The following is a 26,096-nucleotide window of genomic DNA, read 5'->3' as shown; positions in this document are numbered from 1 at the left end:
ACTATTATTCTGTAGGAAGGTGTTTCATTTTGAAGAAGTGATTTAAAGTGTCTGTGGGATATTTAAGTCTGGAGGTTCATAGACTACAGGTATGGAGACCTGAAGGCAGGTTTGGTCTGGAGATACAGATTTTTAAACTCTATCAGTGATTTAAAAAAAATAATAATGCGTGCATATGGAAGAAAAAACTTTATAGAAAGGTGATAAATAAGTGTCTCGACAAACATTGACTAACCCTCAGTTCCTGCTCCAGAGATCATCTTTCCAGACACAGCCAGCCTCCTGGACATGGGACCTGCACAGTCACACAGGGAGCTACGCTTAGAAGGGACCTGAGCTTGGTTTAATGCTCTGCTGTCACCATCTTCAAATTCTTTATTTTTGAATAAGGGACCCTACACGTTAATTTTGCCCTGGGCCCCACAAATTATGTAGTAGGTCCTGTTTCCAGCTATATTCCATGCAGAGTTAAACACATAATATACACATGTGCCCCTCCTCCCACTCCGTTTTCTTTTAGCATTTGGTAATTCTTCAAATAATGTCTGTGGATGAAATTTCCCAGGGAGATGTAAAAGTCATTAGTGCTATTCACCAAAAATTTCTGCTTCTTCTGTTTCTGGGGACATGGGGGACATATGGTGGGATTGCATTTCATGGTTCCCTTGTGGTTAGATGAGGCCAAGTGACTAGTTTTGACTGACTTAGGAGCAGAAGTGAGTGCATCATTTCTAGGTCAGAGCATTTAATTGCTGCTGTGGGAACTTCCAGATTTCTCATTCAAGAGTTCAAGATAGTGGCTGTTCCATTAGTCTTGGTTGTGAGAGACTAGAATAAGCAGAGCTTTCTGGGTGACCCATGATGGATATTTAGTGTGGATGAGAAATAAATTGTCATTGTTTTAAGCTATGATATTTGGGGAGTTATTTCAGCATAACCTGACTGATAGAAATATAAAAAATGCTGAGACAGAATTCACGGGAACTGAAATTTAAGGGGAGAAGAGAACCAGAGAATGATAAGATAAAGAGTCAGAGAGGTAGAAATGAAAAACTAGGAGATGATGAGACTCAGAGGGGTCATGGAAATCAAGGGAAGAAACTGCTCCAAGAAGTAGAGACTAGTCGATGGTGTTGGATGCATCCAAAAGGTCAAGTAAAATAATGAATAAAACATATCCACTAAATCTGGCAATTGAGAATTCATTGGCAAGCTTATTGATAACAGTATCCATGCAGTGGTGGTGGTGGGGAAAGAGTAGACAGAGGGCTGAGGAAGCAGAGAGGAAAGAGCATGAGGGATCAGTGTAAGAGCTCAGCAGAAAGACTAGGAGGAAATATGTGTCTTCAGGTAGTGGCAAGGGCAGTACTGAAGCTATTTGCCTATTCTGGACATTTCCCATAAATGGAATCATACAATATGTGGCCCTTTGTGTCTGGCTTCTCTCACTTAGCATAATCTTTTCAAGGTTCATCTATGTTGCAGCATGCGTCAGTAGTTCATTCCTTTTGATGGCTGAATAATATTCCACTGTGTGGATATACCACATTCTGTTTATCCATTCACCTGTTGATGAACATTTGGGTTGTCTGCCTATTCACTCCTACATCTGCTAGTGGCTGGTGCTTTTGGGAATGAACATCATGAACAATGCTGTCCAAGGTCACAGAGGTGGTAAGATGTGACACCAGAATTGGAAGCCAGGCACGTAGTTCCTCAGCACCGATGTTCTAACCATCAGACTTTACTGCCCTGTGGATCTCTTCTGTGATCCACATGAAGATTACTGTATCACTCAGAGGCCTGGTAGGAAAGTGATAGTGTACTCCAGTGGGGTAACTAATGATGGAGCCATTTACAAAGGTATGGGCAGTGTTAAGAAAAAGCAGTAAGGGATGATGAGCCACCTGGGGCTGACCAACAGCAGGGAGCCCTTACCACCCATAAGCCTGAAGGAGGGAGTGGTGCCCAGAAACCCTACCACATGCACCTGGCAGGAAAGAGCCAGGAAAATTCACATCCAACCTCACTGCCCTCCTGCCCTCCAGTCTCCTGACCTGGCAGCCAGGAGGTATGGGAGCCCCTGACACAGCTCACATGGATGGGAAAGTAAAATTTAGCTTAGACTGGAAAAGCAAAAATAGGCCTGGCCACTTAGGCTGGAAGAGCAGAAATGGATAAAGGTCGCCACAAAGAGAACAGGAAACGATATTTCTCTGTAGCTGTAAAATGATAACGCACCCCCATCTTTGAGTGAGGGACTGCTGCTTTCTTACTTTCTGAGAAATGTCATCCTCTAAAATCAGAGGCTATCAGAAACTTTGCTGTTTGAAATTGCATCAGTAGGAATAAAATACTCCATTTTTGCCTGGAGGATCTAAGTCCCTGACACAGAGAAGCAGCTTCGATCTGCACCTTGTGTGTGGAACTTCAGATAAAGGATTTCTGGACATAGCATTCAACATCTCTTACAGTTTTATTGCTTCCAGGGAAACAAGGCCCTGGGTCCTTTCTGCAATCCAGATCTGAAGTTGACTGTTTTACACAAACCTGCTTTGCTTTGAACCTATTAAAACCCACTTTCATTTCAATTTAACCTAAACTCCACATCCCCGAGGACCCTTTGTTTGATGAGGCCCCATGGCCCCTCTGGCACATACTCTCTCTCACTGAATGGGTCAGTAAACCTCATTTTGTTGGACAGCAGGTTTGTTTCTGGCAGTCTTAGGCTGATTGGCCCAGGTCATGGGTGGACCTCCTGGGGCCAGAGCAGGATGGAGAGCGGATCTAGAGGGTCACGCAGGAAATATCCAGCATAGAAATAAAGTCCTCCTCCCTTCCCACTCCCCCGATAAACCTGAATCCCCCACCATCTATAGACTGGAGTGTTGTTAGGAAGTCGGAGAGGGAGAAACCTTCATTCACCCAGTGTTCATACACAGCTGGGTCTAAATAAAGGGTTGTAGAAATGAATCAATCAGTCTCTTGAGTGGGGCTTGAGGCAATGGAAAAAATCTAGGCCCTTTACTGAGGCACGATGGAAGCACTGGGTCTCCTGACATGTGAAGGGCTGCCCCTTCCTCCCACTGAAATGAGTTAAAAAAAAAAAAAAAGTGAAAGGAAAAAGGGGAGAGACAGAATTCTAAAAATGCCCCCCTTTGAACACCATCTTTGTGCAGGCAACCGGGGGAGGCCGGCTGGGGCGGGGTAATCTGCCAGCCAGGACTGTAAGACTTGGCTTTTCTTGTTTATCTCCAGCCACATCTGGGGAAGTTGCCAGGGCCCGCCCCCACTCTGCTGTCATTGGAGGAGCTCAAACTTAAAAGGCTCCTGCTAAGAATCAAGTGGTTTCATTTTCTTCTTACTGGGGGGAACTCTGTGGCCCATCTGTGAGGGTTGAGCCCTGGTCCAGCCCCGAGTGAGCAGAGCAAGCATCTCACCATGCCAGCCTGCTGCAGCTGGAACGATGTTTTCCAGTATGAGACAAACAAAGTCACTCGGATCCAGAGCATGAATTATGGCACCATTAAGTGGATCTGCCACCTGATCGTCTTTTCCTACGTTATGTAAGTGGGGTGTGGGGATGACCCCAAATCTCTGCAGTGGTTGATGGCACAGAAAATCCCAAGGCGCAGCTTCTCGTGCACATCCTGAATTCCATGTGGTTTTAAAATCTGAGCTGTGCATCTCATAGCAAGGTCAGGGTGGGTTGCGGGGGGAGGAAGGAGCAGGCAGGAGGAAGCAGTACCAGTCTGCTGCAGAAAGAAGCGACGGGAGGTGAGTGTGACACTTTGGGTTCTACCCTGGCCTGCTGAGGCAAGCCAGGCAGGGCAGGCTGGGAAAGGTGGGAAATGCAGGGCAACACCCTGGATTCCCAGGGAGGAGGCAAGGATTCAGGGCACGCCTGGTGGTAATGCTGGCATCTGTCTGAGTCATCACCACTTAGGGGGAGGAATAGGACTGGACTTGTAACTGTAACTTTAGGTGCTCTCCAGTGTCAGGAAGCCTCCCCTTGCTCTCTTTTTTTTTTTTTTTTAATTGTTTATTGAGATTTAATTTGCAGGGCCCGCCTGGCGGTGCAGCGGTTAAGTGTGCACATTCCGCTTCGGTGGCCCGAGGGTTCACCGGTTCGGATCCTAGGTGCGGATGTGGCACTGCTTGGCAAGCCATGCTGTGGTAGGCATCTCACATATAAAGTAGAGAAAGATGGGCACAGATATTAGCCCAGGGCCAGTCTTCCTCAGCAAAAAGAGGAGGATTGGCAGCAGATGTTAGCTAAGGGCTAGTCTTCCTCCAAAAAAAAAAAAAAAAAAGAGAGATAATTTGCATAGTGTACAATTCACCCATTTAAAGTGTACAATTTAGTGGTTTTTAGTACATTCACCGAGTTGTGCAATCATCACCATAATCAATTTTAGAATATTTTCATCACCTCAAAAAGAAACCCCACATCCTTAGCCATCATGCCATCACTCCCAACCCTCCTATTCCCCCACAGCTCCAGGCACCCATTGATCTACTTCCTGTCTCTATGGATTTGTCTATTCTGGGTATTTCATATAAATGAAATCATGCAATATGTGGTCCTTTGTGAGTGGCTCCTTCCACTTAGCATCATGTTTTCAAAGTTTATCCATGTTGGAACATGTATCTCTACTTCATTCCTTTTTATGGCTGAGTAATATTCCATTGTATGAATATACTACTTTTTGGTAGACATCTGAGTTGTTTCCAATTTTCCGCTATTACAAATAATTCTGCTATGAACATCTGTGTACACATTTTTGCATAAACATGTTTTCAGTTTTCTTGGGTATGCACCTACGAGTGGAATTGGTGGATCATTTGATAACTCTATTTCCAACCTTTTGAAGAACCATCCAACTGTTTTTCACTGCAGCTGCACCATTTCATATTCCCACCAGCAACATATGTTCCCATTTCTCCACATCCTCACTAACACTTGTTGTTGTCTGCCTTTTGGATTATGGGCATCCTAGTGAGTTTTGAGTGCTATTCCATTGTGGTTTTGATTCACATTTCCCTAATAGCTAATGCCCCCTTACTCTTTGTGATGATGATGATGATGATGATAACTTGCATCTATATAGGAAGATGGTGTAGTCTACCAGCTAAGGATTAGAGCAACCTATTTTATAATCCTGCCTAAATTTCCTTGGCCAAGTCACTTAACCTCTCTGAGCCTCAGCTTCTGCATCTGTTCATAGAGTTGTTGTGATAATCAAACAAGAAAAGGCATGACAAGCCCTATCAATGCCTGGCATAGAGTAAGAGCTCCACAAATGGTAGCTATTTATAAAAATAATCTTTTTGAATATCATGGGTACTTTCATATATACCCTCTCCTTTGACTGTCAAAGTAACTCCACCCAATCTTGGGATTTGAGATCTGGAAACGTGGATTCAAAAATTCTTCACCTCTTTGAGCCTTGGTTTCCTTATCTATAAAATGATAAATGTTTTTCTTTCATATGGTGGGATCTTATCTTTTCTTATCTTACATGCATTTAATTCCCTCAAATTCAGTTACACGGGTTCCAAAAGGGCATCGAGCGAGAGCACAATTTAAACAATGCAGTGATTCAGTGATTGGGTGTAAGCGTGAGATGGATGCTTGAATTGCGGTTCCCTCAGTCAGTCTCTGTTCTCACTTGCTTCTCACAGAATGAGAATCTTGCAGCCCTACCTGAGAATCTAGATACATGTTTTCCACCTAACATATCCCCTAAAATAATCTAACTCCTTGACTTTCACCTGGTGCAAAACTGGAAAAACAGCAACTTGTTCCAGAGCTGGAGGAAAAATCGGTTCTGATGAAATCACTGAGAGGTGGAAGGTCTGTTTGCTATGGCTTGTGGAAAATTTCAGGGTTTACCAAAGGCAGTTTTGACCAGACACAATTTTCACCCTAAGCGCTGACTTTAGAAGATAACTGCCATGTAAAATGCTTCTCCATTGTTTATATCTTAAAATACAAAACTGAAGAAACAATATTGCCAACTCTGCTTTTTTCCTCTATGTTAATGGAACGTCTATTTGCATCTCACTGAATGGAGTCCCACAGAACACAGCTTGGGAAATGCTGCCTTAAGTTGTACTGTGAGGCCTCATGCTGATGTAACTGCAACTTGGCCACCCGTGAAATGGGTAGACCCATAGTTTGCATCAAATAGGACTGGTACGGACCATAGGTAGAAGTCCAGACAGGCTCAGGTAATATTCAGGATACACTGCAGCAGGTGAGAGGTTCTGGCCATGGGGTTCTGGGTTCAGATGCTGTCCATTCTAGAGGTGAAAAAGCAAAGATCCAGGATAATGAAGTAAGACAGGGCCTCAGTTATTGAGACTGGAGTACAAGACAGGGGCTGGCAACAGAGGAAATAAAACGAGGGGCTGATTAGCTTCTCATAGTCCCTCACAGCCAACTTCAGATCTGGAGTCAAAGGCAGACGCTGCAGCTACAGGTGGGATCAAGTGGCTCCAGCTTCCAGGGTTGCAGGAGCGTATGGACAGGATGCTGACTAGGTCTGTGTTAGTTAGAATTGTTTGGATAGTAAGTGACAGAAACCTAACTCAAGATAGCCACGAAACCACACAGGGGAATTTGCCACCACATAATTTGGCAGTGGAAGAGATCAGACATGGATGGTTAGAAAGGTTCAAACTGTGTCATCAGGGCTGAGTCTCTCTCCCCACATCTTGGCTCTATTTGGCTTTCTTCTTGAATAGGCTATGTAGCAAGGCAGCAAACTCGTATCCTCACATCCTCCACTTTAGCAATCCCAGAGGAAAAAACGAGTCTCTCCTGATAGCTCTGGCAGGAAAGACTCTGATTGGATGGGCTTGAGTTACATATCCATCTCTGAGCAAATCGCTGGGGCTACAGGCATGGTGTCACCTGATTGGCCAACCCTGGTCATGTGCTCACTCTTATGGCAGGAAGTAGGGAGAGGGTGGCAGAGCTGAATGAGCCTGATCTGAACCACATCCAGTGGCTTTTCTTTAAGAAAGAAGAATTCGATTGCCAGAAGAAATGGGAAAAGAAAGTGAGGGGCGGGGTGGGAGAGACAGACAAAAAACAAGCATCTGTTACAAAGTCTTTACAAAAGCCAGAAATTCCAGGGACTTGTGAAGGTTACTCCTCTGCCCCTGGCTTGTCTCAGCCCTGTACCTGGGCTGTGAAGACTCTGCCCCAGGTTATTGCCAAGGCCAGGCCCTTGTATTCTCAACAGAAATTTCCTCTGAGAATCAGTTCCTGGAATTCCATAGAGTTTTCCATCCCATGATTCTGTTTTATTCTCTGGCCTCAATGAGATGGGAAGAATGGGATAATGATGATTATACTCCTAGGAAAACTGAGATTCGAAAACCTAAATGACAATAAAGATAACTTCCTTTTATTGTTGGCTTTATTTCTATCATCTCATTTGATATGCTGGGACTTAGGTATTCTTTTCATTATTTCCCAGATAAGGAAACAGAAGCTATGAAAGATGGAGCTAAATTCTAAAAGATCATCCAGTTAGAAAGCGGGTTTTGAAAGGGACTTGAATCAAAGCCAATGTTCTTAACCCACAAATCACTCTGCTGAAGTGGTTACCTGTCAGACTGTAAAAGGCCAGCCACTGGGCCTCGCCACTCCTTGGCCCATCATTCTTCCTTCTTCACTATGATCTTGTCCTTCTGGGTTGGCCAGGGCAAGTGAACAAGGAGGGAGGCTGGGATGAGCATCCCATGAGCTTGTCCTCCCTTATTCATTCATTCCTCAAATAAATTTTAGAGTATCTGCTATGAGTCAAGCACCATTCAATGAAGCTAGAGACTATAACAGTGAGCAAAACAAAGTTCCTGAAACTCATGGGGTTATATTCAAATGGAGGAGAGAGACATGATACAAAAATGCAAAGAGACATAATAAAATGTCTGATGGTGATAAGTGGTATGAAGAATAATAAAGCAGGGTAGAGGATAGAGAATGATGAAGGGCAGATGTAAGCATATGTGTGATAGAGACATTTGGGTTGAGATCTGTACGAAGAAAGGGAACAAACCGTGAAGTATCTAGAAGAGTGTTTCTGGTGGAAGGAACAGCAAGTGCAAAGGCCCTGAGGTGGGGATTTGATAGGCTGTTCAAGGAAAAGCAAGGAGGTATGTGGCAGGAGCAGAGTGGACAAGGTAGAGAATGAGAAGTAGTAGTAGGCGGGTTGGAGAGGTAACATGGGTCGGGGAGGGAGGGCAGATCATTCAGGCCCTTGAAGGCCACTCTAAGTTCTTCAGATTTTATTCGGAATGAGTTGAGAAGCCATAGGAGGATTTTGTGCAGAGAAGTAAAAGATATTTGCATTCTCTTGTGAAGATTTCCCTCTTCCTGGAGGCTAGTCCTCTCAGAAGCTTTTTCTAATGAATACAGAAGAGTAGGGAAGGTTGAGAGAGAAACAGAAGAACGAACTCCACTCACAACTTCTTCTCTGCCACGCAGTCAACCTCCACCTGGCCCAGCAGCAAGCTCAATATTGTCCTGCACAGCCGCAGGCTGTCTGTCACCATGGACACGGTGCTGCTGGGCTAGTTTGTAGTCCTTAAAATGGCTGGTTGCCTGTTTCCTGGGAGGACAGCCACACACCTGTGAGGCTGGGCCTCCTCCAGCTGAGTGGAAGTGAGTTCACGGAGGTGGAGGGAGGCACCAGAGGCCGGGGAGGGGCAAATCCATCCCACGCATGTTCCCTGTGGCCCCTGCACTTCGGTGCCACATTCTCATCCCACTCTGGGCCCCTGGGTGATGTGATAAAGACGGCAGGGTCCAGAGAAGACCCATTTCAGGAGGCGATCCCCTCTAGAAGGGGAAGAATCCAGCCACCTGACACATGGGACGGAGACCCAGGGAATAGCAAATGCAAAGGTCTGGAAGCAAAAGAAGGGAAAAGCCAGAAAGACAGCATGTTCCAGAATCTGGTGAGGGAGAAGGGAGGAACAGGAGCCCAGGGCAGACAAATAGGCGGGGGCCAGACCACAGAAAGAGTTAGAATTTGTTTCTCAATGCCATGGGAAGTCACCGAAAAGTGTTACACTGGGAAGTGAAGCCATCTGATTCATGTTTCTAAAAGCGCTCTCAGGCCACCGTGAAGAACATAAACTGTAGTGGGTGGGAGTGACAGTGAGGGGACCAGTGAGAAGGCTGCTGGAGTCACTCAGATGAGAGAAGATGGAGAATAGGACCAGAATGGGGCGGTGCAGCTGGAGAGAAGCGGGCAAAGCTGGGATATGTTTTGGAGGCAGAACTGATGGATTTGATAGGAGGTGGAAGATGACTCTAGCTTTCTCGGTGGATGATGACGCCTTTTACTGAGAGGAGGAAGACCAAGGAGAGGCAAGCTTGCTGGCTAACATAGCATTGTTAATTATGTCAAGCAAGCTATTAAAATACCCCAACTATACCATCTATCAGCATCCCTTCATCAATGTCTAAACCAAAATGTTAAAAAAGATGGATGCACATACTCTAAAAATACAAGCACGATCCTTTCAGACAACTGAATTTTGCTTTATGAAGAGCTTGCCTTGTTGTCCTGGTTTTCTCATTTCCCTGTGGGATGGTGGAGGCTTCTCTAAGCACCAGCTCTCATGCACCCATAGGCTTCTGGGTGCCAGGGCTCCAGCTCAGCCTCTCACCTGGGGCAGGAATCTCCTGGGTTCTTAGCACAGTGCTGGGAAGAGCAAGGACCAGATTATATGGATTATTCACAGGACTGCATGTGTGTCATCTGGCTGGTGTGCCAAATGCCAGAGAAAGGGAGGCAAAGGTGGGACTGGAGAAGCCAGCAGGGATCAGATTGTGAACAACCTTGAACTTCATCTTGAGGAAACTGAGAAAGCATGAAGAGTCTTCCCCAGCCCACCATCAACATTTTATTATGAAAAATTTCAACCAGCCAGAAAACATTAAGGGTTTTTTGCTCATATTTTTGTTTGAGAGAGAGCTTTCTGCTTTCAATACGGTAACACCTACTGAGTACTTTTGAGCGCTTAGCATGGGCCAGGTTCTGTTCTTAGCTTGTGACATGTATTAGCCTGTTTCATCATCATAAATAATCCTACAAGACTGGTTCTTATAGTGGGAAATCATGATTTGAACAGCGTAACTATAGGGAACTTCCTGTGTTATGGGCTCCACCTCTCAACTATATGTCACAGCTTAATTTCCCAGCCTCCCTTGCAGCTAGGACATAGGCATGAGACCCAAGCTTTTCAAACATATGCACCATGCAACACTTTGGTACACAGGGAATAACATGAGGTGGTGAGTGTGAGCAGAATTCATCTTTAGGAATGTATGGAGGCAGGACCAGCATTGACTTACACAATAGGGACCAGTTCCCTGGACCCCATGCTTCAGAGACCCCTCTTGGGCCCTCTGCTGGCTGCAAGCTTCCCCTGGAGGAAGAGGGGCTGTGTTTGTTTCTATTGCTGTGTAAGAAATTACCATACATCTAGCTGCATAAAACAACACCCGTGTATCAGCTCACAGTTCTATAGGTCAGTAGTGGGCATGATTGAAATCAAAGTGTCAGCTGGACTGAGTTCTAACCTTGGGGCTCTGGGGAAAAATTCACTTCGAAGCTCATTCTTGTTAGCAGAATTCAATTCCTTGCAATTATAGGACTGAGAGTTCTGTTTCCTTGCTGGCTGTGAGCCAGGGGCTGCTCTCAGATCCTAGAGGCCACTTGCATTCTTTGCCCTGTGGCCCTTTCCATCTTCAAGCCAGCAATGACACAATGAATTGTTTTCATGCTTCAAATCTCTGACTTCTCTTCTGGGATCAGCCAAAGAAAACTCTCTGCTCTTGAAGGGCTCATGTGATTGGGTCAGGCCTACCCAGATGATCTTCCTATCTTAAGGTCAATTGTATAATATAACCTAATGTTGGAAGTATATCCATCATACTCAAAGTTTGGGGGATTAGGTAGGATGTGAATGCCATGATACAGGAAATGTTGGGGTCATCTTAGAAGTCTGCCTGCCATAAGGGCAGAATGTGCTCATCCAGAGCTGCACTCCCCACATCCCACCAAGCTCTGGGTATGCAGGACCCCAGAATTCACTTTCCAAATGGCCCTGAAACTCTTTGTGGATTTATCCTCTTGAGAGATGACCATAGCACCCGTGGGCATGCTTCTAAGACCAAGGGGTGTCCAAGGGGATGCTGTATGCAGGTGGAGGGTATGGAGGGAGTTTGGCCATGCAGTGCAGGGCATCCACACACACGTACATGAGGCCCCTCACAGAGCTGGAAGGAACCAGAAGTGAGATGAGAAGGGGCGTGGGCTATGGGCCGGGGTCCCTTCAGCCAGTGCTTCCACGTTCCAGCTCAGAATCCTGAGGAGTCTAAGAATTCTAAATTTGAATCAGGTTGTAATGAAGGTATGTCAAAGTAGACAAGAGGGCACATTTTATTTTAAGTCAGTTATGATTTTAAATGTTTAACGTGGTATATGGGCCTCCACTTGTTCTCTTGCCCAGGTGTTAGTTTCCTGTGGCTGCTATGACAAATAACCACAAACTTGGTGACTTCAAACAACAGGCTGGCCCTGTTGCCTAGTGGTTAGGTTTCATGTGCTCCTCTTCAGTGGCCTGGGTTCAGTCCCCATGTGCGGACCTATACCACTCGTTGGCAGCCATGCTGTAGCGGCAACCCACATACAAAATAGAGGAAGACCGGCTAATAGATGTTAGCTCAGGGCCAATCTTCCTCAAGCAAAAAGAGGAAGATTGGCAACAGATGTTAGCTCAGGGCCAACCTTCCTCACCAAACAAACAAACAAAAAAACCCAATTTATTCTCTCACAGTTCTGGAAGCCAGACATCTAAAATCAGTACCACTGGGCCAAAATCAAGGTGTCAGCAGGGCCACCTTCCCTCCAGAGGCTCTAGGAAAGAAGCCTTCCTTGCCTCTTCCAGCTTCTGGTGGTTGCTGGTGTTCCATGGCTTGTGGTTGCCTCACCCTGATCTTGGAGGCCAGTATCTTTGTCTCTGCTCCATCTTCACAAAGCTCTCTCCTGTGTGTATGTGTGTGTGTGAAAGCCCCCTCTGTCTCTCTAAGGACACATGTGATCACCCACTTGGATAATCCAGGATAATCTCATCATCTCAAATCCTCAATCACATCTGCAAAGACCCTTTTCCCAAATAGGGTACCATTTACAGGTTTTAGGGCCTGATAGCTCTGGGGCCATCATTCAGCCTATTATCAGAGGGGAGGCCCCAGTAGCATCCAGCTCATTGGAGAATGGCAGTGACTGAGGTCCTGGCTCTCATTCCCAAACATTATTGGCATGAGCTGTCCCATGTTTGAGTTCCCACTTTAGGGCTTAGCAGTGGCTGGCAGTCTTTTCTCTGGAATAGTTCCTGTTCCCTGGGTGTTATTCCTGACTGTGTGGTGTCTAAGTGAGCCTGGTTTTTGGTCCTCCATGAGATTGTATGAACTGCCTAACATCCTTTCAAAATCTCCTTCTTCCTTTATTTTTTAACAACTTTTTTGAGGTATAATTTGTATATTGTAAAATCACCCACTTTAAGCATACACTTCAATGATTTTTAATAAATTTGCCAAGTTATGCAACCATCACCACAATCCAGTTTTTGAATATTATATCACCCCAGGAAGATCCCTTATTCCCATTTTCAGTCACTCCCCATCCCACTCCCCAGACCCAGTCAACCACTAATCTACTCTCTACCTCTACAGATCTGCCTTTTCTAGACAATCTTTCTTCTTAAACTTGGCAGAATGATTTCTGTTGTTTAGAACCAGAAATCCTGCCCAATAGAATATTAATATCCCCTTATGATAGAAGAAGACATGATGACACAGAAAGGTTAAGTGACTGACAAAAGGTCGTGTCGCGAGTAAGAGGGAGAGTGGTAGAGTGGTAGTAGTAACACACAACCCAAGCATGTCACTCCAGAGTCCAAGCTCTTACTGAAGTAATGTAGAGAATGGAGGCGATAGGAGTACAAGTGGAGGGAGATAGACCATTTAGGAGGCTATGGGGTAGTCCAGGTGAGAGTTGATGGTGACCTGGACTGAGCAGGTGACAGTGGTAGAGAAGTAGATGGATCTGAATAACACTAGGAAGATAAAACAATAGGATTTGACAAATTGAATGGATGAGGGGGAATGAGGGAAAGGATGAGTTAAGGAGTATGCCATGTCTCTGGCTTGGGCAATTGGTGGGTGGTGGAAGAACTTATTGGCATAGGAAATGTGGGAGAAAAAGCCCATTTGGAGTGGAAGATGAAGTCAGAACTGAAGGCATTGAGTTTGACATATTTATGGGACACACAAATGTAGATGCTTAGTGGGTAGTTGGATATATGGATCTGGAGCTGGAGATATAGATTTATATATCACCAGCATATACATGGCAACTAGAACTATGGAAGTAGCTGCAACTGATCAGCAAGAGACAATGTAGATCTAGGGTTGGCCCCGTGGCCGAGTGGTTAAGTTCGCGCGCTCCGCTGCAAGTGGCTCAGTGTTTTGTTGGTTCAAATCCTGGGCGCGGACATGGCACTGCTCATCAAACCACGCTGAGGCAGCATCCCATATGCCACAACTAGAAGGACCCACAACGAAGAGTATACAAGAGTATACAACATGTACCGGGCGGCTTTGGGGAGAAAAAGGAAAAAAATAAAATCTTTAAAAAAAAAAAAAAAGAGACGATGTAGGTGAGAAGGCAAGAGGGCTTTGAATAGACCCTGAGGAATGCTAACCTTTAAGTGATGGGAAGCACAGAAGTCCCCGAAGGATTATGAGAAGGGATGGTCATAGAGATCCAAAGAAAGTCAGGAGAAGTGGATTCCAGGAAGCTACGGGAAGAAAGGGAGGGAGGTGGTGCATGGTCATTGGCGTCAAATGCTGCTGAGAGTTCCAGGAAGATCAGGTCTGTGGCATGTCTATTGGATTTAGTGATGATGACGTTGTTGTTTACTTGGCAAGAGAGGCTTTGGAGAAGTGATGGGGGCGGGAACCAGACTGGAGTGGGCAGAGGAGTGAATGCAGATGCGGAAACGGATGTGGTGACTCACTCTTTCAAAGGACTTGGCTACAAAGGAGAAGAGAGGCATCCAGTGGTGGTAGGAGAAGAATGTCGGGGTTCAGGGAGGGTTTATTTTTAAGATGGGAAGTGATGTTAAAAAGCAGATGGAGAGAAGACCAGAGAGCAAGAGATGATGAGATAAATAGAAATTATCATCATAGTCATCGTCATCACTGTCACTAACAACCACAAGGAAAGCCTGTTCTGTTCTGGGATTGCTCTAATTGTTAGACATTTCCTCCTTATACTAAGTGAAAATCTGTCTCCCTGTAATTTTCCCCTTTGGTTAGAGTTCTGTTCTGTGGTCCCTCTTCTACTTGACACTCTTCAAATAACTACACCCTCCGACTGCATTTCTCCTCTTCAAAATAATAGCTCTGATCCCTCCAGCCATGTGCCTCCAACACTGTGTCCAGACCCTTTGCTTTCTCAGCCAAGCCCACACAACCACTCTTGTTTGTCAAGGCCCTCTTAAAAGGCAGTGTATGCACTCTTGCTTTGCTGGTGGAAGTATGAAATACTTTGACCTTTTGTGGTTTGGCAAAATGAATTGAGATATAGAATGTGCACATCCTTTGACCTAGAAATTCATCTTAAGGATTTAACACCTTAGATGTAAAAAGATTCTTGTGCAAGTACATGCCTGACAACATAGAAGAGGAGGGTCGAGAGGCAACGAAGTATAGTGCTTAAGAGAATAAACTGAGCCTCAGTGAGGAAAGACTGAATGCTTCCCCCACAGATCAGGAAGAAGACAAGGATGCCTCTTTTCACCACTGCTATTCAACATTGTACTGAAAATTCTAGCCAGGGAGGGCAGTTAGGCTTGAAAAAGAAATAAAAGGCATCCAAATTGGAAAAGAAGAAGTAAAACTATCTTTATACTCAGGTGATATGATCCTATTTATGGAGAATCCCAAAGAATTCACAAAAAAATTGTTAAAGATGGGGCCAGCCCTGTGGTGGCGTAGCGGTTAAGTTTGTGCGCTCAGCTTTGGTCGCCCAGGGTTTGCCGAGAGGAGGATTGGCAGCGGACATTAGTGCAGGTTAATCTTCCTCAAAAAAATATTAAAAAATAAAATTTTTTTTTAAAAACTTGTTAAAGTTAATAAACCAATTCAGTAAAGTTTCAAGGTACAAGATCAACACACAAAAATCAGTTGTGTTTCCATACACCAGCAATGAGCAATCCAAAAAAGAAATTAAGAAAACAATTCCATTTACAATAGCATCCAAAAGAGCATAGGCTGTGGAGCCAGTGTTGCTACTTACTGTGTGTCTTAGTCTGTTCGGGCTGCTATAACAAAATATCACAGACTGAGCGGCTTATAAACAACAGAAATTTATTTCTCCCACTTCTGGAGTCTGGAAGTCCAAGATGAAGGCACTGGCAGATTCACTGTCTGGCGAGAACTTGCTTCCTGGTTCACAGACGGCTGTCTTTTTGCTGTGTCCTCACATGGTGGAAGGGGTGAGGGGTGAGGGGGCCTCTTATATAAGGGCATTAATCCATTCATGAGGGCTCCACCCTCATGACCTAATCACCTCCCAAAGGCCTCACCTCCAAACACCATCACATTGAGGGCTGGGTTTCAGCATATGAATGCTGGGGGTCACAAACATCCAGGCTATAGCATTCTGTGAACTTAGGCTCATTCCTCTAAGCCACAGTTTGCTCAGCTAAAAGGTGGGTGTAATACCAGTGCCTTCCTTACAGGTTTGTTTTGGGGAGGTGAGGATTGGAAGAGTTAATATGTTACTAAACTACGCTTAGAGGAGTGCTTGACACATAGTAAAAGCGATATCAGAATTACTGAAAAAATGTTTACGATAGGGAAAAACCAAACAAAAGTTCCAGTTAAGTATCCATCAGTAAGAGCCTGGCTGGTGAATTATCACAACTTACCTCTTAGTTTGAACCATATGGACCTGCCAATATCCTACTGTTTAGCGCCACAAAGTGGGTAATTTCTTACATTCCAATCTAAACACTAGAATACTCTGTGACTATTAAAAATGATTACCTATCATAAATCTATCTCTATCATGAATTTATCATTACAGTTGTAGAAGAATTAATAACATATGATTCAGTAGAAATAGCGAGTTATAAAAAAGCATGTAGAGTGTGGCCATGTTTGTGTGTCCAGCTCTCTAGAAGTTACTCTCAAAGTTTCAAGTTTAACCTCTCAGAGGGAAAATGTTGGAAGCTTTTCATGTTCTTTGTGCTTTTCTGTGAAATTTACACCTTTACAACAACAAAAGGGATTTTCTTTAAAAATGTGGCTCATAAAACCTGAACATGGGGCTCCTATTGCTGCCTGATCAGGGCATAGGTCACTGGGCCTAGCACTACCCAGAGCGGAATATTCTACTCTCACTGAAGCTTAAGACAACACTAGTTTGTTGTGTTTTTTTTTAATCTGGATGATATAACACAACCGTCACTTCATACAAGCTTAAGGTTTTCTAAAATTTTCCAGCCTCTTTAACATAAACCTCTGCCAATTTGCGTGGTCCATAGTTTGTATGTGCATAATTGAGCTTTTGAGCTCAAGGCCAGGACTTTACATGTATCCATTATATTTCCTCTAATTGGTAAACATTAACCAATAGATTAGGACTCACTCCCTACACTCCATATAGTAGAATGTGTAGAAAGTATTGTGTTCCGGAGTGGGAGTTTTTCGAACGAGACAGAGACAGAGTTTGGGAAGTATGGAAAGAGAGTTTGGGAAGTATGTGCTAGAAGACGGAGAAGGACGAGAGCTAAAGGGAATTAGAAGTGAAGACGATGTCTTAGTCAAGCTGTGGGTGACAAGAAACTGAAACCCCCTCAGGTGAGCTCAAGGAAAGCTGGGGTAGGGTGGAATGGGGGCTCTTATACAGCTACAGCAGGCTTACTATATTGTGGTTGGCTGAAGAATGGCTCCCCCAAAATCTCTGTGTCCTAATTCCTGGCACCTAATTGCCGGTGAATAGGTTATCTTACATGGCAGAAGCCACTTTGCAGATAAGATTAAGTTCAAGGTCTTGAGATGAGGAGATTGATGATCTGAGTGGCCCCAGTGTAATAATAAGGACAAGAGTCTTTATAAGAGGGAGGCAAGAGGGTCAAAGTTAGAAAAAGGAGATGTGACAACAGGAGCTGAGGTTGGAGTGATGTGGCTACGAGCTGAGGAGTGCCAAGGCAGCCTCTAGAAGCTGGAATAGGCAAGGAACAGATTCTGTTATGGAGCCTCTAGAAGGAAGCAGCCTTGTCGTGAGCTTGGTTTTAGCCCTGTAAGACTGATTTTAGGCATCTGATGCCCAGAACTGTAAGAGAATAAATTCACGGTGTTTTAAGCCACTGAAGTCACGGTAATTTGCTACGACAGCAATAGGAAACTAATACAATTGGTATTTAACTTTCCACAGGGGTGCTGTGCTTTCTTCTCAGCATGCGTCTTGTTGCCCTTGGCCCTTTGCTGGCCTCCCACCACAGCTGAGTGGACCAGGGAGGGACATAATCAGATTCACCTCCTGGGATTTTAAATACAAGAAGCAGAGGCTGCAGGCCCCACTTCTCCAAGAAGCACAGTGGGCACAGTGCCCAGGGCCCACAGTTCTTCTAGGGGCTCACGAAAATGTCTATTGGCCCTGGGTTGGGCGTGAGTTAACCAGATTCGAGGGCAGTTCATTCTCAGGTCCCGTCCTTCCGCTTCAGTGTTACCTTTGCTCCGTGAGCCCAGGCGCTGTGAGGGAGAGCCGGGCTTTGCTGAGGGGACTTCCTCCCCACGGTGCTTTGAGGACCCTCCCGCCATGCTGGCATGCAGCCAACCCCCCCTGAGGTGCCATTACAAGACTGTGAAAGCCATTCATAGTCAGAACACGTGGCTCGGGACTCTGAAGAACCTCTTTATGGTGGGCTCCTTCGTCTACATCTGGTGAGTTGAGTGCAATGTGCCAGCCTGAGGGCTCCAGGGCTGATCTCGCTCTCCCTCCTTCCCTCCTCCCCTGGCCCCCCACAGCCAGACTCCCTGTGAGTGCCCAGGCTTCTCTCATGTTAGCCCTCTTCCACCTTCCCAGACTCTCTGCAGCGTTCCTCTCCGCCAGCTTAACCTACTCATGCTACAGGGCCCAGCCAAACCCCACCTCCTTCATGCCCGTTTGCTCCAGGCACCAGTGGTTTTGCATCTTCTGAACACACAGAATTGTAGCTTCTTGGAGCCGAAAGGTCGTAGAGATTAGGGAGCCAGGCAGTTATCCTCTCGTTCAGGGACTAAACCCACAGCCCAGAGGGATGGCATGGCTTGTTTGAGTCACCAAGCGAGTTGGGAGAGAGCTGCTGGGATGGTCATTAGAATGTTCTTTCCATGGGGCAGGATACTGCAAACTCTGTTTCTTTTCCTCTTCTTTCCTTTGATGCAGCTCTGAAGCATTTTCATTCTTAAAATGATATATTCATTACTACACAAAGACAAGTTTTCTGATTTATAAGAGGGTTGGATTCCATTAAGACTGACCTATAACATGTTGTGCATTCTGGAATGAATAAGAGAGGTCAGAATTGAGCTTCCCAAATGGTGGGCCAAACTGACCCAGTGTTATTCTGGGAGAATGCTGCAATATCTAACATGAAGAAACAGTGCGCATACCATGAACATGTTGTGAGGCTAGGCTGAAAGATATTGTTGCATGTTTGTCTATGGAATCATATTTAATAACTCTGACTCATATATGCTGATTGGATCTCAGATCTGGATCTCCAGCCTTAATGTCTTTCTTCATGAGCTTTATTGGTTAGTGAATGTTACAGAAGTACTAAAATATGTTGAGAATACTATAGTAAACACTCAAGTACCACCATCCGACTTAAGAAACAAAACACTGCTAATCCAGTTTTAGCTCGCAGCAAACCCAGCGTTTATCCTATTCCCTTTCTTCGCCCCCATAAACACCATCCTGAATTTGGTGTTTGTCATTCTATGTTTGTTTTCTATAATATGTCTGTATCTATAAAAAATATTTTTCCTTTTTTTATTGAGATGAAATTCATATAACATAAAATTAGCCATTTTAAAGTGAACAAGTCACTGGCATTTAGTGCCTTCAGAATGTTGTACAACCACCACCTCTGTCTAATTCCAGAACAATTTCGTCACCCCAAAAGGAAACCCCACACCCATAATGCAGCTACTTCCCATTTTCCCCTTCCTTCAGCCCCTGTCAACCATCAGTCTACTCTCTGTCTCTATGGATTTACCCATTCTGGACATTTCATATGAATGGAATCATAGACTATGTGATATTGAATGTCTCTCTTCTTTCACTTAACATCATGTTTTGAGGTTCATCCACAGCACAGCACATCTCAGTACTTCATTCCTTTTTATGACTGAATAATACTCCATTGTATGGATAGATCACATTTCGTTTATCCGTCCATCTACCAATGGACATTTGGGTTGTTTCCACCTTTCGGCTATTGTGAAGAGTGCTGCTATGAACATGCATGGACAGGTATTTGTCTGAGTATATAATATTGTTTTGGATTTCTTTAAACTGTATATCATACTGCAGCATGCTTTGTCTGCTCAACATTATGTTATTTCCATGTTGATATAAATAGCTCTTCTTTCATTTTCACTGCTATAGAGTGTCCCATTGTATGAATCCAACAATTTATTTAGCCACTCAGTGTTTGAGGACATTTAGGTTACTCAGTTTTCCCTCTTACAAAAAATGCTGCCATAAACATTCTTGTATCTAACTCCTTGGGCACATGTATGGGATTTCTCTAGGGCGTACATCTAAGAGTGGAACTGCTGGGTCATACGGACTGCTCTTCTTCGAATGTACTTCATCTTGCCAAAGAAACTCTTAATTATTCAGGGAAATGGGAGACAGGGAAAACAGATAAATTGGGGTGCAATCTACCATTTTTAATTATTAATTTCACTTTCTCTCTTTCTTCCCTCTACCATAATAATTTAGAATCATATTCTAAAGAAGGTATTAACAACTAATGAACTGACCGAAAGGCAGGAAACCAGAGGCAGAGCCCTATATTATGCATGAATAAGTATAGCACATGGTTACAAGGTCTGGCTCTGGGCTATAAGGTAAACCAGTGGAGCGTCTCAGTTCTGCCATTGACTATCTGTGTAACCTTGGGCAAGTTCCTTTACCTCTCTGAGCCCATTCCCTCATCTACAAAAGAGCCATGATTACAGGAACTATCTCCTCTTGTTGTTGTGAGGATTAAAGGAGATGATGCATGTAGAGCACTTGGTACAGACTAAGTGTTCAATAAAGGGTAACTGCTATTATCAATTATTTATATACTGGTGGGTGTTCTTGGAAAACAGGTGGCTGACCTGCTGGACACACTCTTAGATAGGTGCTGATGTTCTACTGAGAGCCCAGGACAACACTGGTGGACCAACCTGGGGCTGGACTTCGGTATTTCAGAAGCTGTCCTGTAAATTAGGATCTGTATTAGGCAATATTAGAAGTTGGTATTGGGGGCAGTAGTTTCCATGTAGTGAGCATTCAGTGCTAAGGAGTTTGCATGCTGTCGACCTAAATAAAGAGGTAAACTGAGGCAAGCTTGAAATTGTCAAAGAGCTGAGTTTATTTGTAAATAACAGAGGAACTGCAATTTGGGACATGCAAACTGTAGGAAGCTACAGGCGAGTCCGTTGAGGGTTTGGGGTAGGCTGCACTTATGGGCAGGGAATGTAAAGGGGGAGAGTTCAGTTGGAGTCTGTTGAAATCAAAAACAAACGGAGATCTTGCCATTTGTGACAACATGGATGGACCTAGAGTCCACTCACACAAAGTGAAATAAGGCAGACAGAGAAAGACAATTACCATATGATTTCACTTATATGTGGAATCTGAAAAACAAAACAAATGAACAAACAAAACAGAAACAGACTCACTCATAGAATCGGAAAACAACCCGGGGTTACCAGAGTGGGGAAGCAGTGCGGAGGTGAAATAGGTGAAGGACATTAACAGGTACAAACCACCAGTTATAAAGGGAGTGACCCATGGAGACGCAACATACAGCATAGGGAATATGGCCAATAATCTTGTAATAACTTTGCATGGTGACAGATGGTAACGACTTATCGTGGTAATCATTTCATAATGTATATAGATATCTAATCATTATGATGTACACCTGAAACTAATAGGATATTGTACGTCAATTATACTTCAATAAAATACAGCATGCCAAGCTAGGATTTGACTAGAGGAAGTCTTCAGCACCTGCATCCAAAACCACTGCATTGTGCCTCCCTGGAGAAAACCATTGATGCTTTTTTGTGTCTGCCATTTAGCTTTGCCTTGGTGAGTGACAAGCGGTACCAGCGGAAAGAGCCTCTAATCAGCTCTGTGCACACCAAGGTGAAAGGAATAGCAGAGGTGAGAGAGGAGATTATAGAGAGCGGAGCGAAGAAGGTGGTGCAGAGCGTCTTCGACACCGCAGACTACACCTTCCCCCTGCAGGTGAGCACCTGTCAGCATCCTCCCAGGACTCGCCCCCTTCCCCTGGGACCTAGAGCCTCACTCCAGAAAAACATTGGCCCTATTTAAAAAGCTCTGTGAAAATCCCAACTGAGAAAACCTAAAAATTGCAAAATTGGGTCAGATCCAGCAGCTCAAAGGAGATGATTCCTTGCTTTATCAAGTCCTACAGGGTTTCTCAAAATAGCAGTGTGCCCTAGTGCATTTAAAACACGATTTGATTCACTCACGCTTGATTTATGCACAGCTTTTTAGAAGCAGGGCCATCAAGTCTGCCTAGATTCAGAAGGGCAAAGAACTTTCTGCCTAGACAGAACCAGCCATTCTATATCATTTGCGCGGCATTTTATCAGCAAAAAATGTCTCTAGGAAAACACTTTGGATAAGATTTTGCACAAAGGAAGGATATAGACGACAAAGAAAGGAAGGGTATGGATCACAGAGAAAGGGCATGTGACTGTCTAAATTTGCAAAGGGAGAAAATGAAAGTCGAATTGTCAAAGAGGAGAAATGGAAGTGGGACTGAGAACACCCGAGAACAGATGTGGGGCGGGAGGGAAAAGAGGGCACATGTGCAGCCCCTGGGAGCTGGAATGCTTTGCAAAACCATAAAACCCAAGCTGCTATCTGTTTGTTTCTAACAGTGGGTCATTAAAATCTCCAGCTATTTCCCAGGTGGCGAGATGCCCTATTGCCCTTTAATTAAAGTCCTGGATAATCTGAACAGCGTTCTGATGGAAGCCCACACCCCACCTCCGCCTCCCCAGGTCTCTTGAGTTGCAATTTAACAGGATTTTACTGTGTCCAAAAAAATGAAAAGGCTGCTTTTGAGGCTGGAATGGAAAATGAATAGTCAATCAGTTTGAATGTTCCTTTCTCTCCCTCGGCTCAGCAGGGCGGCTAGTCCAGCTTTCATATTAAGTCCTTGGCGTAGTCCGAGTTGCTCCTGGACCCTGATTTCTACACTGAAGCTCAGAAGAGTGGGAAGGTTTGCCCGCAGGCACTCAGCAAAGTGGATTATTATGATTAAGTAGTTCTGTTCTCAAAGCCTTGCATTTGCCTTCTCTCCTTTTCTCTGCAGGGGAACTCCTTCTTTGTGATGACAAACTTTCTCAAGACAGAAGGCCAAGAGCAGGGGTTGTGTCCCGAGGTAAGGAGGGGACCCAGAGTGGTTGGACAGGTGACAAGAGTTCCTGGAGGAGGCACGGGTCAGAGGAAGATCATGAGTAGAGGCTATTTTCACACCTATGTCATGTTCTGGTTTCCTAAGACTTGCCATTAACCCGCTCCCGTGAAAATGGGCAGTTGAATATGCATAAACCAAGTCATCTCGTTTCTCTTCTCCTTATTCTGTCCTCAGCACTGAGACCTGACTGACCTCGTTTTCTCAGGCCAGGACAGAGTAACTGGCATCCCTTATTTCCATGTTTCCTGCGGAGCCTCTGTGCTTGTCTGCTTCACTCAGTTCTGCAGCCACAGGGTTGCTCGGAGCAGGCCCCCTGCTCATCACCCCAAGGGCCCTCCCTGAAAGTGGTCCCTGGCTGCCCTGACATCTGCTTTTTAGATTTTTATTTCTTCTTCTTTTTTATCGGGATATAATTCACATACCATAAAATCCACCATTTAAAGTGTACAATTCAGTAGTTTTTAGTGTATATTCACAATGTTGTGTGCATCACTGTCTAATTCCAGAACATTAGCATCACCCCAAAAAGAAATCCCGTACCCATTAGCAATCACTCCCCATCCCCTCTTGCCACAGCCCCTGGTGACCACTGATCTACTTTCTGTCTCTATGGATTTCCCTATTCTGGACATTTCATATAAATGGAATCATACAGTATGTAGCCTTTTGTGTCTAACTTTCTTCACTTAGCATGATGTTTTCAAGGTTCATTCATACTGTAGCATGGGTCAGTTCTTTATTCCTTTTTATGGCTGAATAATATTCCATTGTATAAACGTACTACTTTTTATTTGTCCATTCATCAGTTGATGGATATTTGGGCTGTTGCCACTTTGTGGCTACTGTGAATAGTGCTGCTATGAACACCTGAGTACAGGTTTTTGTGTGGACATAGACGCCCACTTGTCCATATCTTAGGGACACACGTTGCTTACTCCCCACTATCCTGTCCTTCTCCCTGCAGTATCCCACCCGCAGGACACTCTGTTCCTCTGACCGGGGTTGTAAAAAGGGATGGATGGACCCGCAGAGCAAAGGTATGTTCTGTTTCTTTTCTGTGATCCCAGGGGTGGACTGTCTGGCATCTTGGTGACATTCGCAATGCCCTAAAGTTCAGATCTTTAGCTCTGGCTCTCAGCTGCCTTCTTCCACCATCATCAGGCCACGGGAGAGCGTGTGTCCCCTGCATGACTCGGCTCTGCCCCCAGAGGACCAGCTGCAATGAATGCGACTCTAATTCCTCATTGAGGGCAGCTCCTGAAAACCTTCAAGAATTAGCACCTACAGGGTTCTAACCGATAGAAAAACCACATGGTAATCGAAAATCTAATTGATAAAAAATACTCATCTCAGTATTCTAAACTTTCCCTCTTGAATTTCCCCAAAGGTTGAGGAACATGAATTGTACCCTGAGGTCACGTGGGTGCAATACTCGTATTAACCTGCAGAATTTCCATATCTCTTGTTTTAACTTGAAGAGGCACATGACAATTAAAAAATTACCACAAAAAAGAAAAAACCATCAGTGCTTATAACATACACACACACAAAAAGGCACATGAATGTGACATTCTGTTCCATAACACGTGTGTCTGAGTTGGTATAGAGATCATTTTAACATTACTTACTATTTAACATTACAGTCCCACCCGGAAATCTGTTAATGACATTGATGCTCCAGGACAAGGTGCCACGTTTATTCCGTGGCTTTGCACCTCCTTGGTACATACTGTAGACCCCTAGAGGGACTCGGATAACCATTTAGAAACCAAGTTCTAGCCCATTTATACCAAGTGAGAGAATGCACCCTGTTCATCTCCCCTCTCAGGCATCTTTTCTTGCATCCATGGTCTTTCCGTGTTCTCTCTGATGCTTATTTTAAAAAGCTTACCATTTGATGTGTTGCTTGCTTGGTTTGCCTTATGTAAGTTTGTGGTTCAGATGGGGTTTCCTGGAAACGGACATTACTTAGGTTGAAAAGCATAAATAGTCTTGTGCTTGGGTTGGGTTAATGACATGCCTCCTGGAGAGTTTCCTCCCCACAGTTCTTTCACACATCAAGTGCTTCTACCACCCCTTGACCCTCACAGGAATCCAGACCGGAAGGTGTATAGTGTATAAAGGGAACCAGAAGACCTGTGAAGTCTCTGCCTGGTGTCCCATCGAGGCAGTGGAAGAGGCCCCCCGGTGAGTTGCAGGCTGGGGACAGACACGGTGGCCCTCAGCAGTGCACAGATGAGGCCTTGCCAGGTGTTGCTCTGGATTCCTTTCTCAGCAAACTCCTGCAAAGTCCTGGGTCCTAATAGCTTGGTGACTCACTGCCAGCCACACCAGTGATGGTCTCTGGGAGGGCCATGCCAGTTGTAAAAATATTGAAATATTTCTGTACCAGCTGGGAAATAGCTATCACCCAAAGCACTATTGGGTGCTCCTGCCCCCCTGGCTGTCCTAGCACCTTCCAGGGCACCTCTGGTGCTACAGTGGCGTCCATTCTGACTGGTCAGTGTCCATACTGAGTGATTAAGAATAGGAAGGTGGGAGGGAGGAAAGGGAAAAGGAAGGAAGGGGATGGGAAGGAAAGAGAAGGAAAAGGAAGAGAAAGGAAGGAGGGCAGGAAGGGAAGTCTGCTTAAATTAAATGGCCACAGTGACATACAGATTTGGTGGTCCCCTGTATTGATTATTTTCTTTACCACACAAGGTCGGGCTCAGAAGGCAGAAATTACTGTTAAATCACAGAAACCATAGGGACTGCTGCATTTCTGAAGAGGACAAAAAGACCTAGATTCAAATCCTGGCTCTAACACATCCTTGCTGTGTGACCTTGGGCAAGTGGCATAACCTCTGTGAGTTTCAGTTTCCTCATCTGTGAAATGAGGATAATAACTGCACCGACCACACAGAGCTCTTGTGAGAATTTAATAAAATGATACTTGTACAGTGATTGTAAAGTGAGCCATGTACTTGGCTTATAGTAAAGTGCTCAGTAACACACACATACACGCAGAGACACACTGACAGATACACACACACGCACAGACGTGCACACAAATGATCTGCCCGCAGAAGTGTGGTGGTTCTAGACCAGCACTGTCCACCTGTACCTGTCCTGTCCAATACAGTAGCCACTTGCCACATGTGGCTGTTGAGCACTTGAAATGTGGCTACTGCAACACAGCAACTGAATTTTTAATTCACTTAAATTTCAATTTAAACAGCCATACATGCCTAGGGGATGCAAATTGGAGAGTACAGCTCTAGATGAATGTGACT

The 26,096-nt window shown here is 44.7% G+C and overlaps 2 protein-coding genes across 3 annotated transcripts in view; one reads left to right on the top strand and one right to left on the bottom strand.

Annotated features, from left to right (window-relative positions):
• Positions 1–26,096, bottom strand: part of IFT81 (intraflagellar transport 81) — a 186,584-nt gene that overhangs the window by 116,228 nt on the left and 44,260 nt on the right. The gene's annotated exons all lie outside the window — the stretch shown is intronic.
• The window catches only part of P2RX7 (purinergic receptor P2X 7), a 45,356-nt gene continuing 22,601 nt past the window's right edge, over positions 3,342–26,096 (top strand). Inside the window, exons 1-6 of one of the 2 annotated variants that reach the window (XM_070516004.1) lie at positions 16,825–16,960; positions 17,827–18,046; positions 21,452–21,620; positions 22,720–22,788; positions 23,789–23,861; positions 24,915–25,011. In XM_070516004.1, coding sequence (XP_070372105.1) covers positions 17,922–18,046; positions 21,452–21,620; positions 22,720–22,788; positions 23,789–23,861; positions 24,915–25,011 — 533 coding nt within the window. In that variant the 5' untranslated portion in view covers positions 16,825–16,960; positions 17,827–17,921. Of the gene's footprint in view, positions 3,567–16,824; positions 16,961–17,826; positions 18,047–21,451; positions 21,621–22,719; positions 22,789–23,788; positions 23,862–24,914; positions 25,012–26,096 lie in introns of those variants that run through there. The other variant, XM_014858703.3, reaches the window with a different exon arrangement.

This window comes from Equus asinus, chromosome 8 (assembly GCF_041296235.1).
Source record: "Equus asinus isolate D_3611 breed Donkey chromosome 8, EquAss-T2T_v2, whole genome shotgun sequence".
Lineage (NCBI taxonomy): Eukaryota > Metazoa > Chordata > Mammalia > Perissodactyla > Equidae > Equus > Equus asinus.
The sequence above is the reverse complement of the archived record's forward strand: the minus strand, read 5'-3'. Positions and strand labels throughout refer to the sequence as shown.